Consider the following 12,382-nt stretch of genomic DNA (forward strand, 5'->3'; position numbering starts at 1 on the left):
GTACATGCAAGGCAAATGCCCTACCCACTGCACTACAGCCCTGCCCCCTTCTCACTACAATTTGTTCTTATCCTGGTAGCCAGAGTAATCCAGTGAAATCATAATATGTCACTCCTCTGTTTAGAACCTTCTAGTGGCTCCTATTCTGATTCAAAATGAAATTGAAATCCTTGTCACCATCTTACAGGGCCTTATGTGACTGCAGCACCAGTTTTCATTCTCACTGCCCACCTCTCTGGTATACTCTACTTCAGCAAGGCTGGACTCCTGACTAAATACTGCCACTTCAGGGCTTTGTGGTGATGTCCATTCTGACACCTGTGTGTCCAACCCTTTCACTTCCTTCAAGCTCAGTGCTGCCTCCCAAGAGTAAGTTTTCTTTTTCCTTTTCTTTCCTTTCCTTTCCTTTCCTTTCCTTTCCTTTCCTTTCCTTTCCTTTCCTTTCCTTTCCTTTCCTTTCCTTTTTTCTTTTCTTTTCTTTTTTTTTTTTAACAGATTGAGGTTCTGTGATTTACAATATTGTTAATGTTGGTTTCTCATGTGCATAATTCCAACACCACATCCATCACCGGTATACCCACCTCCCTTCCCCCAGTGCCCCTTCCTTTCAGCAACCCCCCTCCCCCACCAACTCAATTGTGTGGATCAGTTCTCCCTGTGGTGTTGCCTTTGACCCTTTGTTGTTGCCTTGTTGTGAATCCTAAGTCCCACATATGAGAGAGATCATTGTGTGTCTATCTCTTTCTTACTACCTCACTCAGCATAATATCCTGTAGTTCAAATTGCATGATTTTGTTCTTTCTAGAGCTGCATAGTATTCCAGTGTGTATGTACCATAGCTTTTTGATCCATTCATCTATGGTTGAGCATTTGGGTTGTTTCCATGTGTTGGCTACTGTACTAAGTGTGGCAGTGAACCTAGGTGTGCACATATCCTTTTGAATAAATGTTTTTGTTTTGGGGATAGATGCCAAGAAGTCCTGCGATTACTGCTGGCTCATTTGGGAACTCTATCCCTGTTTTTTGGAGAAAGTTTCATATTGCTTTTCATAGAGGCTGAACCAGACAACATTCTCACAAAGAGTGGATGAGAGTTTCTCTCACCAAACCCCGTTAACACTGACTGTTTCTAGACTGTTCGACATATGCCATTCTCACAGGTGTGAGATGGTACTGAGAATAAGTTTTCTTGACCCCTGTTCTCCTCATCCAAGTATCTTAAACCCTACTTGGTTGTTTATCCAAAGCAATTAGCAGTATCTGAAGTATGTTTTACTTATTTTATTAGGTGAGTAAAAGAATTAAAAATACTTTATTGAGATCTGGTGATTCTCCTTGATAGAACATTCAGTCCACATTTCACATAGAGCAGTTACTGAACATGCTTGTGGGTGGGGAAATAGGAGGGATGGGTGGAGGAAGATGGCAGATACATGGGCTCACAGGCTTACAGGTGTTCAGATGGGGCTTCTTTTCTATTCAGGTAGAGACCGTTTCCCTTCCTTCCTTCCTTCCTTCCTTCCTTCCTTCCTTCCTTCCATCTTCCCTCCCTCCCTCCCTTCTTTCCTTCCTTCCTTCCTTCCTTCCTTCCTTCCTTCCTTCCTTCCTTCCTTCTTCCCTCCCTCCCTCCTTTCCTTCCTTCTTACCTCCCTTCCTTCAAACCTCCCTCCCTTCGACCCTCTCTCCATCCCCCTCCCTCCTCCCTCCTTCTCCCTCTCTCCCCCTCCCCCACCTCCCTCCTCCCTACCCCTTTCTTCCTTCCTTCCTTCTTTCCTTCCTTCCTTCCTTCCTTCCTTCCTTCCTTCCTTCCTTCCTTTCCTTCCTTCCTCCCTTCAACCCTCCCTCCTTTCAACCCTCCCTCCCCTTTTCTCCTCCCCTTCCCCCTTCCTTCCTTCCTTCCTTCCTTCCTTCCTTCCTTCCTTCCTTCCTGATCAAGAGGTGCTCAGAGGTTATTCCTAGTTCTAAACTCAGGAGTGGCCCCAGCAGTATTCATGGGACTACATATAGTACCGGGGATTCTAACCAGGGTTGCAGGCATTATGGGTACATGCATGGCAAGTGACTTACCTACTGTCTGGCCCTATCTCTCTGGCTCTAGAAACCATTTTCTTTGAAATGCATTGCTGGGGCTGGAGCAATAACACAACGGGTAGGGTGTTTGCCTTGCACGCGGCCAACCCGGGTTTGATTCCCACCATCCCATATGATCCACCGAGCACCGCCAGTGATTCCTGAGTGCAAATCCAGGAGTAACCCCTGAGCATTGCTGGGTGTGACCCAAAAAGAAGAAAAATAAATGAAATGAATTGCTGAGAGTTATAGAGATAGTGCAGATGTTTAAGTGCTTGCCTTGTGTGTGGTTGGCCCTGGTTCAATCCCTGGCACCACATATGGTCCCCCTGTACTGCTTAGAGTGTTCCCTGAGCATTTGCAGTGTGTCCCCTTCCATAAAAGAGTGAATGAATGACTGTTTGCCATCATTGTTTCAGTTCTGGGGTGGTCCACTTGACTGCAGTCCTGCACACACTTGGTTGCTTGGTGCTGTGGATCTTATCATTCAGGGGTCAGGCTTGCTACTGTGGGACAGTGCCAGAGCTGCATCCAGGAGTTTTACTACTGAGCCTGATTCTTGGCCCCCATTCTTGATCTTGTGGTTCTAGTTAGGAAGAGACTTGTTCATTTCTTGCTTCTAGGAATGCCCTTCAGTTCAAGTGATCAAATATTTATTATTACAGGTGAGTTAAAAGTCTGGATTTTGGTGGAGGTTGGGTCTCCCCATGCATGTGCGCGTGTGCGCGCGCGCGCACACACACACACACACACACACACACACACACTCCTCTGCCCAGGTTCACTTAGCCACAGCTCTGACATTTACAGCCCTGGGGAATCAGAGGCCTTCTCTGGGGCCTGACTTTCCATTTCCACAATGGCAAAGTTCCATCTTTTTGCATCCTGTCCTAATTCTCTTTACATTCACCTTTCATCTCAGACATAGCACCAAAAGCCACAACTTAAAGCACATAGGAACCCTTTGAAATATCTGTTAAAGCAGAAATCCAGGTGGCCAGAGCGATAGAACAGAAGGTAGGGCTTTTGCCTTGAAAGTACCTCTGAGTGTGTCCCCCCAAAAAAACAAAAAGCAGAAATCCAGTTTGTCATACCTGAGTTTGCTAACTCAGTGGATCTCGAGTGGGGACTGAGCATTTACATTTCTTGGGTAGGGATGAATATTGCACATTTGCAGATTCTGCTTGAGGCCTGGTGGCCTCAACCATATGGGGACAACCACTGGCCAATGTAACTAATTAGTTTCTAAATGTGGCATATTCCTAATCCTCCATTCAAGGCCTCTGTGCTCCTGCCATCCCCCAAACACAAAGAAACATGCCTCAACTTATCATAAGATTGATTCAAATTAGAAGCTAAGGATTTCCCGACTCTAAGGGCTATTGACCAGGCAATCCCAGGAATCTCCCTCCCTGCAGTTGTTTAAGGATCTTGTCCACTCCTGTAGAGCTGGATGAGTGAGGGAAGAATGTCCCCTTGCCACACGCCTCCTCAGGGCACTGAGCACCACACACAGTGTTCCCCATGGAGAATGGGAGAGCAATAAGCGCAGAATAAACAGTGGGAACTGCACATCCCTCCCCCTATACTTCTATTTTTTTGAGATTAAAATATTTGTTTCTTCCCGGGATCTGTTCATGCCGATGTCTGGGAAAGCATTTATACTTAATGTCTCCAACCCATTAGCAGCCCGGCATGGGGTTCTGCTAATCAGGCTCCTTAATAGCAGTGCTGTGAAGAGGGAGGTGGCGTCTGAAACCAGCTTCCTGGCCTCAGCTGGAGAGGAAGCGTCTAGACGAGATCAGGCCCAGGTAGCCTCATAGGTGTCCTGAGAATGATTCATGCCAGAGTGGGAGGTTCATCTGAAAGAAACCTCAGCTCCCGTCCCTATTTTGGTAGAGATGCCAGAACAGGCCCCCTGATCACCTTGGCTGAAATGCCAAGATCCCTCCTTCTCAGCCCCCTTCCCTAGCAATCACCTTCTTGCTCTCTTCAAAATAGAGGACACTGAACTCCTTTGAAGTGAATTCCAGCATTTCTTGAGCATTTGTGCCTGGAAAATCTCTCTCCTACCTCCTTTCAAATTTCGAAGTTGTACTTCATTCTGTTACCAAATAAGGGGTGTGGGTCATTGACCTGGAATCTAGGGGGTCCCTGAGCACCATTTAGCCCTGAGTCTGGTTCTGCATTGGCTTATACTCCTGCTCGTCACTGTGGACTTTGGGTCCTGTAGCTCAGAGGTACAGAGGAAGTATTTGCAGCAGCCATGCCCTGGGTAACCTGGCACTGTTCTCAAAGGATGCCCTGAACCTACTCGCAGGCGTTTGTGTCTTGCTCCTCTTGGCATCTCATGAGGATAACTGCAAATACTGGCAGGTCTACAGATGTCAGAAGGGAAAGACACTCTGTCCCCTGACCTTCAGTGAACCCCCTGAGAAACGTGTGACTTTCTGCTGCTAAGAGGCATGGAGGAAACCAGTGAGTCCTGCCCGCCTGCCCCGTGTTTCTTCAGGGCCTGAGATTGGTTGAGTGCCAACCACCCTTCGAGTCACAGGGCTGGCTAAGGCTGCCTTTTCTCCTTCCAGCCAGAGAACCCATCTGGGCACCTGTAGTCCAGGATCCTGTCAGTCAACTGCTGGGCCAAGAGCTGGGAGGCCTCCTCTGTTTTTTTTTCCCATCCTGGCTCCTCAGCTGCAGGCTGTGGGGAACCCTCTCCAATCTGCTGCTCCACAACCTCACAGGCTGCTCCTGCAGTGGGCTGTGCTGCCAGCTCCCCGGCCTGCTGCTGCTGGAACAGGCTCCGGAACCAGCAGGCAGGGCCCTACTCTCTCTGCACCCTAGTCCCTTCATGGGGGGGGGGCAGGCCCTGGCGGGCAAGACACTTATGGAGACCAGGGGGATCTGAGAGAGATGGGGAGAAGGAAGGAAGGGAGAAGTGCTCAGGGCACCACAGCCAGACCACATGGCACCCGACTTGGCCTTTTCACATTACCTATCAAGCCCTTCTGCCCAGCTCCCTTCCTGGGCCCTGGAGAAATGCCAGCATGTCTCTTTTCTGTCCCTTCTGCCTTCCAGGCCCCTTCTGGCCCACCCCAAAACGTACAGCTCTCCCAGTTGCAGGTCAGTGGAGGGAGGGAGGCAGTGTAAGTCGGGCAGGGCTAGAACTCTGGGTTTGAGTCAGTGATCTGGTGCTCCAGAGCCAAGGGTCAGTGGACACTCAACAATTGAAGTCCCCTAGCAGGGCGCCACCTCCGGAAGGCAGGTTTTAAGAGATGGAAGCCCTGAGATGCACTCTCTAGCTAGTGGCTTTGGGCCAGTTGGCCCCTCTGAGTCCCCCCTTGCTCATAAACTGAGGGCATAAGCTAGGTCATTGAAGAAAGACTGGGTTCTCCAGGAGCTGCAGTACAGAGTGTGCCTGTTCCCAGGGTCCCACGGGCGAGTCTTTCCTTCTGGGGGCTTGTCATGGCCCCAGGAGCAGCGATGCCCTGCCCTCTAGCAGCCAGAGCCCTGAAATCACCAAGGAGGGGTATGTGCTAGATCTTTGTTGTCTTTCCAAGGACCCAAGGGTGGGGGAGGGTGGAAAATAACTTTGATCAGAGAAAGCTGGGGTGGGGGGCCGTAAGGGCTAGGGGGCCAGGGTGAGGACCCATTTCCATAGTTCTGCCCCAGAAGCCCCCGGGGGCATACACATGGAATTGGTCCTGCCTAGGCCCGGTGAGGTCTGAAGCAGGAATCTCCACTGCAGATTGATGTCACCGACAGGCCTTCCCCTCCCCAGCCACATCCTTAGTGATTTAAAGAAATGATTTGGACATAGGAGTTAATGGAAGTAGTTTGCTGGTGTGTGGGCGAATCCATCACTGTCGCCCTGCATTCCAGGAGCGGATCTGTCTTTCGGGGTGAGTTATCCTGAAGTGACTTCCCAAGGTCTGAGGGATAGAGCTCTCTCGGGAGGGCACCTCTGGGAGCAGCCTGGGCACGACTGGAAGAAGCTGGGTGACGGCATAGTGGATTGGCAGGGAGAACTCTCCTGTCCCCTCTTTAATTTGCAGAAAAAGGGAAGCAAAGGGCATTGGCATTGCTGGAAATGATGCTCCAGCAGGCCTGCGTCCCAACTGTCATCCCAGCCCCCCACCCATAAGCATCTCCTCTTGGGGTGAGCCCAATGCTGGGGCGAGAAGAGCTGTTTTGGCAGCTGTCATTGGCAGTGATGAAAGAGGCAGAGGAGAAGGGAATGGAGGGGGGCTGAGGACTAGCTCGCATTCCTCAGGGAGGGTACTGTTTGGAAAGCACAAAAACCTAGAGGTGAAAGACAGCAGGGGGGATGCAAAGAGGGAGCGACAATGACAACGATTTGGTGGGGATCGAGCTCTGTGAGCCAAGAGGGGACTGATGACTGATGCCCCCTCACAGTCGGGCCTGTCTCTGAGTGTGGGGCATGCACGTGCGCGCGTGCGTGCGTGCGTGCGTGTGTGTGTGTGTGTGTGTGTGAGAGAGAGAGAGAGAGGCTGTGAGTCTGTATGTGTGTGTATATGTTTTGAGTGTAAATGAATGTAAAAGTGTGTGTGAGTGTGTGACAACTGTGTGTGTGTACATGTGTGAGTGTGCTGACTGTAAGTATGAGCAAGCGTGGGTGTGAGTGTGTGAGTGAGTGGGTGTGAGTGTGCTGACTGTGTGTATGAGCAAGTATGTGTATGAGTGTGTGAGGGTGTGTGTATGTGTGAGTGAAAGTGGATGAGGGTGTGTGAGTGATCGTGTTGACAGTGTGTGTATGAGCAAGTGTGTGTGAGCGTGTGTGTGTGTGTGTGTGTGTGTGTGAGTGTCGATGAGCAGAGGTGGCTGCTCACCTCTCTAGCCGCTCAGCTGGGCTCTCTCACACACAGTCCTTTGGTCTCTTGAGTGTCAACCTGCTGCTTGCTTTTCTTCCTCTTTCTGCCCTCCGCTTTTCCAAATGCCCCTATATGGGGCGCAGCAAGACAAACTTCAGTAGGATGGAAGGAAGAGCTGGCAGTGGGGAGGAGAGAGTGGTCAGGAGGCTGGGGCAACCCTGGAGTTCATAGGCAGTGGGTGCTAAGGGCCCTGAAGACTCCTTCTTGCCTTTCCAGATAGGCAGCCCACATCCCCTGGGGAGCAGCGGGTGCTATTTGCCAGCGGTAAATCTGGACATGTCCCCCTAGCACTGGGGGTTGCTGGGGAGAAGCGGGATCTCCTGTGTTCCTCGTACTGGCACATCTCCCTCCCACACACACTTAAAGATGATTTACTGGGAGTAATATGGCCTCCTGGGGAGGCTCATTTTGCTTCCCTGAATCCTGGCACGGGTCTCAGCGAGGTCACGTGCCCAGAGGCCAGTGGCAGGGCTCCGGCGTGAGTCGTGCCCTTGGGCCGACTGCTCCTTGAACATTCTGCTCTCGGGGAAACCTCTTTGTGCCGGCTCTGGCTGTGTATTTCAGAGTGCATAAAGGTGGTCACATCTGACAGTCCTTCTTTCCTCGTGCCAACCGACTTCAGCCAAGATAGACAGCAGGGGGCGCTCCCGGGTCATCCCAGGAGGGGATTCTGCGTGGCTGCTTCCGCAGGGCCTCTGAGAACGTTGGGAATTTTTTTTTCTGTCCACCTGTCAATCTGAGGCCAGAGCAGACCCTCTGAGAGCTGGATCATAGAACAATCTTTTGCTTGAGAGCAATCTTTTCCCAGCAGCAGAGACAGAGACGAGATAAAACCAGCTTTTCTGACTCGTCCCTGAACCCCCTTGAACCTCTGCGTCTGGAAGATCCGCTAAGGCGGGTCTACAGTCAGGAGCCGCCAAGTTTCCAGCTGGGTTTCTCTTAGGGATCAAGCAGCGCCTGTCCCCTTGTCAGTCCCCAGCAGCGGGCCTTGGTTTGTCTGTCTCTGGAGAGCTGAATTGTTTTCAGATGCTTTCTGGATCGGTGTGTGCTGTGATTGCCAATGTCCTGGCCACTAGATTTCCCATCATAATAAAGAAAAAAAGGCCTTTTCTCTCTCATCGTTCCTGGAGTCAGATGGAAATCCGGGACAGGGGGTACAGAGCAGTCGGTGGGTGCGCCTCATTCTTGAGCCCTAGCCACAAAGCTGGGACTTTCTGGGCAGCAGCTGCCAGGAGGAAAAGCCCAGAAGTGGGGAGGCTTTCAGGGCCTGAGTCCTGCGTTCTTTCTAGCTGTCTCTTCAGGGTTCCTGGATCGCCTCTCCGCCCCTTAGCCATCTGACCCTCAGGAATTCCTTCTTCTCAGTAATTGATTTTCGGGCAGGGGAGAGTCAGATGCCTGGATCAGGTTACACAACCCTGAGAAAAGGCTTGCTGGCCGCTGGGCTCCCAGCTCCTTAAGCCCTCCTGTCCTTAGGGTGTGTGGGGGGAGGGGCGGTTTGTCCCTGAACTTAGTGGCTGGTGTGCAATAGATCTCTTGGGCTGGAGACAAAGGCTTTGTCTTCCAGCAGGCTGAGGGCACAGACTATGAGTTTCTTCCGAGGCAGGAAGGCCATGTTCAAGTTCCCCCAGAACTGCTATCTGGACCCTGCACCCAGAGTCTGGTGGCAGGGTCCCCTCCACCCTGACAAGGCAGGGGTGTGAGTGTGCTGTGAACACTAAGGCATGGGTCTTCAGGCCTGCGAAGAGTTAGGGGAAGGAGTAGGCCTAGCTTGGGATTCTGGCCCCAGAACTGCAACCTCCTCCCCGCCGTCCAACACACACACACACACACACACACACACACACACCACTGTCTTCAGGGTCCTGACAGTCCTTGCCTGTTCCTACAGAGGTGTTGGCCGGGCAATAGAGGGAGGGCAGGGACCTTCTCTGATTCCGAAATTAAGAGAAGCAAATCCCATGACTTGCTTGTTTTTCCTACCTCCCTGCTTTTCCAGCTGCAGTTTCATTGACCCTTTGGCTTGTGGTACTTTGCAAAGACCCCTGAAACACTCAACAATTCGACCTCTGGGCTCCTGGGCCAGTGAGGTGCAAATGTGTGCAAATGGCCAAGCTGAAAGAGACTGCACCCCCAGGCAATCTATTTTTGTGTAGGTCAAAGGATAAAAACATGATCCACAGCCCATGTGCATGGACACAGCTCAGTGTGAGGCCCCCACTTTTGATCCCAGGCACCAAAAACAAATAGAAAAACAAACAAACAAAATACATGAGCATTCAAGCATGGGGCCTTCAGGAGGAAGGGGTGAGGAGTTGGGAGCCCTGGACAGTTGCTCAACCTGAGATTTCTATGCAAATGAAGCCTCTGCTGGACCACCCAAAGAGTGGAACCTTTCAGGGACTCTGTACCCCACATGCTCCCTTGTTCATTCTCTGCCTTATCATCCCCTTTCTCCACCCACACCACCACCAGTCTAGCATCAGATTTTCAGTGTCCATACATAGCTTTTTCCATTTGGAGTGACTATAGACCCCCTTTCTCCAGGATGCTCCTTGGGGACCCTCAGGCTCCCAAAACACAGGAGTCAAAAACTCATTCCTGGGCTAGAAGTGAAATCAAAGCTCAGTGGCATGGCCATCAGGATGAATGACCTCTCGCCACTGCCACTGCAATTCCAGAAGCTTCATCTTCACCACCTCTACTGCTTAGGGAATTTCTTTGAGTCAGTTCTGTGGCTGTGGGTATATGATCTCAAGGCTGGAGGCAGAAAGCGAGAGGCGGGAATCCTACATTATGGGAAGTGTCGGTCTATGCATTCACTTGCTTTATCTTGTAATCTTCAAACAACCCATTGAATCTTGATTCCTATTTTACAGATGAGTAAACAGAGTCACAATTTAATAATAGTAATTAAGATAGTAATAACAATGATGACATTTTAACAGCATCAATTTTTCCCAGAAACTGACTTGGTGCCAGGCTCTGCCCAGGCCCGGTAAATGGAAGATATTAAGTTCAGGGAATTCATCAGGGGATTCCACTTGGGATAAGGCACCTGAGAAGTGACGGCCCTAAATTACAGTCTGAGGAAGGTTCAATCCAGGAGCCTATCCCCTTACGAGGGTTTTCCGAGTTCCTACTCCTGCCCCTTCAGCCAACTGCTTCCCTAGGAAGGGAGTAGATCCCTTCAAAGGCAGCAGACCCAGGGCTGGGGTGTGTGTGAAAGTGTGCCTGCCCCCACCCCACCCTAAATCTAATGGCAGGGGGATCTCAGATGTTTGGACAAAGCTGTTTAGACAATGCTGTTTAAATCCAAAAACTGGGCTGGAGGAGATAATACTGTGGGCACACTTGCCGTGCATGAAACCGACCTGGGTTTGATCCCTGGCGTCACGTATGATGCCCTGAACCCTGCCAGAAATGATCCTGGGACGCAGAGCCAGGAGTAAGCCCTGAGCACTGCCAGGTGTGGCTCCCATAAAACAACCGCCACCACAAAAAAAATTAAAATAAAATAAAAATAAACTTCAGGAAGATACATTGGGGGTGGGGGCAGCTAGATGGGGAGGAAGGGGGTGTCTGCTCTGGCCTGATGCCTCTGGCCCAAGATGAGCACGCCCCACCCCCAGCCCCCTTGCCAGCCTGTTGTGGAGCGCTGCCAGTGTCTGCTCTGCGGCATCTCGGAGTCTTGCTGGGCTGCGGTTGCCTTGGTAACTTGCTGGGAAGCGCTGGAGGTTTTCTGCAACCAGAGAGGAGGATGGAGGGAGGAACCAGGCTCTGGGGGACTGCCTGTCACTAAGGGAAGAAGCATCTGGGGCTCACTGCCAGCCAGTCGGCCGGCCACTCCAGCCTCCGGTTCCCCCTGTCTCTTCTGTGGCATCGGCTGCTGGGGCTGGGGCTGAGTGGGGAGCTGGCAGGTATTGTTTGTGCCCTTGGAGACATCTCCCTCTGTTGACAGCGTGGCCCACGTCCCCACAGCTATGGGGCCCTGGCCCTGAATTCTTAATTGCTTTTAGGAAGTTTAATGCCTATCTTTAATGAGACAAATAATTACAGTGAGGGCAGGTCAGGCCCCTCTGCTGGGCCTGGCGGGGCCTCCAGACTCATTCGCTGCCTCCTCGTCAGCACCAGGCAGACACAGAAGTGAGGGTGTGCAGGAGGGACAGGCCTGGGGGTGCGATGCTCCTCTCGCAGGCTTGGCTTCCTTTCTATCAGAGAGGAGAATGTCTCAAGGGGATGTTGTAGCCCACTCGGGCCTCCTTCTTACCTGGGCTGCCCTTGGCTAGGCCAAGAAACACTCAGGCTTGACACTGTTGTGTCAAGAATGATTTCCTGTTTCGTCTCCCCTTCTAGTCTTCATCCTTGCCATTCACCTACAGGCCAGTCTGAGAAGTGGCCAGTTCTTTCCCCAGATCATCCCTGTAACTACTTAATTGGCCTGTGTTTCTCTCTTGGTCTTGCCCTTCTCTCTCTCTCTCTCTCTCTCTCTCTCTCTCTCTCTCTCTCTCTCTCTCTCTCTTCTCTGTGTGTGTTTCTCTCTCTCTCTCCTCGCAATCCTATTGCTCCCCCTGTCTCTTATAGGGTGCTCTGCTGCTCCCTGACTCACTGCCAGCACAAGTGGGGTGTGAGGATGGGGGACAAGGGGTGCATGCTGTGGTGAATTCTTTGCTAGTGCTGGCATGACTCCCCTCCTAGGTTTGGGGGAATTCGAGCTGCTGTTAAGGTTTGGGGCTCCCAGATGGCTAAGAGCTTGGCCCTGTCCTGAGAGCAGGCTGCCAGCTGTGTGTGCCCCTAGTCTGGGGCAAGACGGGAGTCCGGTCCTGACCTCTGCTAAGGAGGGAGAAGGTGGCCAGCGTGTCCATAGCAGACTCATCTGTGCACTTTTAAGCAGGAGGAGAGTGACGTGGGCAAAGCCTTGACCTACTCAGCATCTGTCCAGCTCTCTCCTCCTCTCCTTTCCGCCCCCCTCCTTCCCTTCCTTCTTAGAGAAGGTGTAGCCTTGCAGGAAGAGGAAGAGGGGTAGGAGAAGAGGCTGCCCAAGCCAGATCCCGCCCCCGCCCCCTCTTCCCCTCTGCCTGCAGCTCCTCCTCCCTTTAATTAGCTAATGTCTGTAAAGGGCTGGCTGCAGAAAAGCTCTATACAAATGTTGAGCTCAATTTAATTTCCAAGACTCGCCAAGAATATATTTGCAGATTTGAACGAAAGGTCACCCGGGCCTGCCTGGGACAGAGGGAGGAATCAGCTGGGCTCAGTGAGAGGCACCCCTGGGAAGCTGGGCAAGGGAAGGAGAGACCCCAGTGCAGGCTGGGGGCCCTGCCTCCCCCATGCTCCAGCAGCTTATGGGGGTCCAGACCTGCTTCATACTGCCCCCACCCTGCCCCTTCTGATCCCCATGGTCCAAGGTACTCAGCCCTCTCTGGGGA

The 12,382-nt window shown here is 51.8% G+C and overlaps 1 protein-coding gene across 1 annotated transcript in view; it reads left to right on the forward strand.

Annotated features, from left to right (window-relative positions):
• Positions 1–272: 272 nt before the first annotated feature.
• CTNNA1 (catenin alpha 1) overlaps positions 273–12,382 on the forward strand; it is a 297,107-nt gene continuing 284,997 nt past the window's right edge. The window contains exon 1 of the mRNA XM_056124865.1: positions 273–369. Within this exon, the coding sequence (XP_055980840.1) occupies positions 303–369 (67 nt within the window). The 5' untranslated portion in view covers positions 273–302. The remainder of the gene's footprint in view (positions 370–12,382) is intronic.

Source organism: Sorex fumeus, unplaced genomic scaffold (genome assembly GCF_029834395.1).
Source record: "Sorex fumeus unplaced genomic scaffold, SorFum_2.1 ptg000051l, whole genome shotgun sequence".
NCBI lineage: Eukaryota > Metazoa > Chordata > Mammalia > Eulipotyphla > Soricidae > Sorex > Sorex fumeus.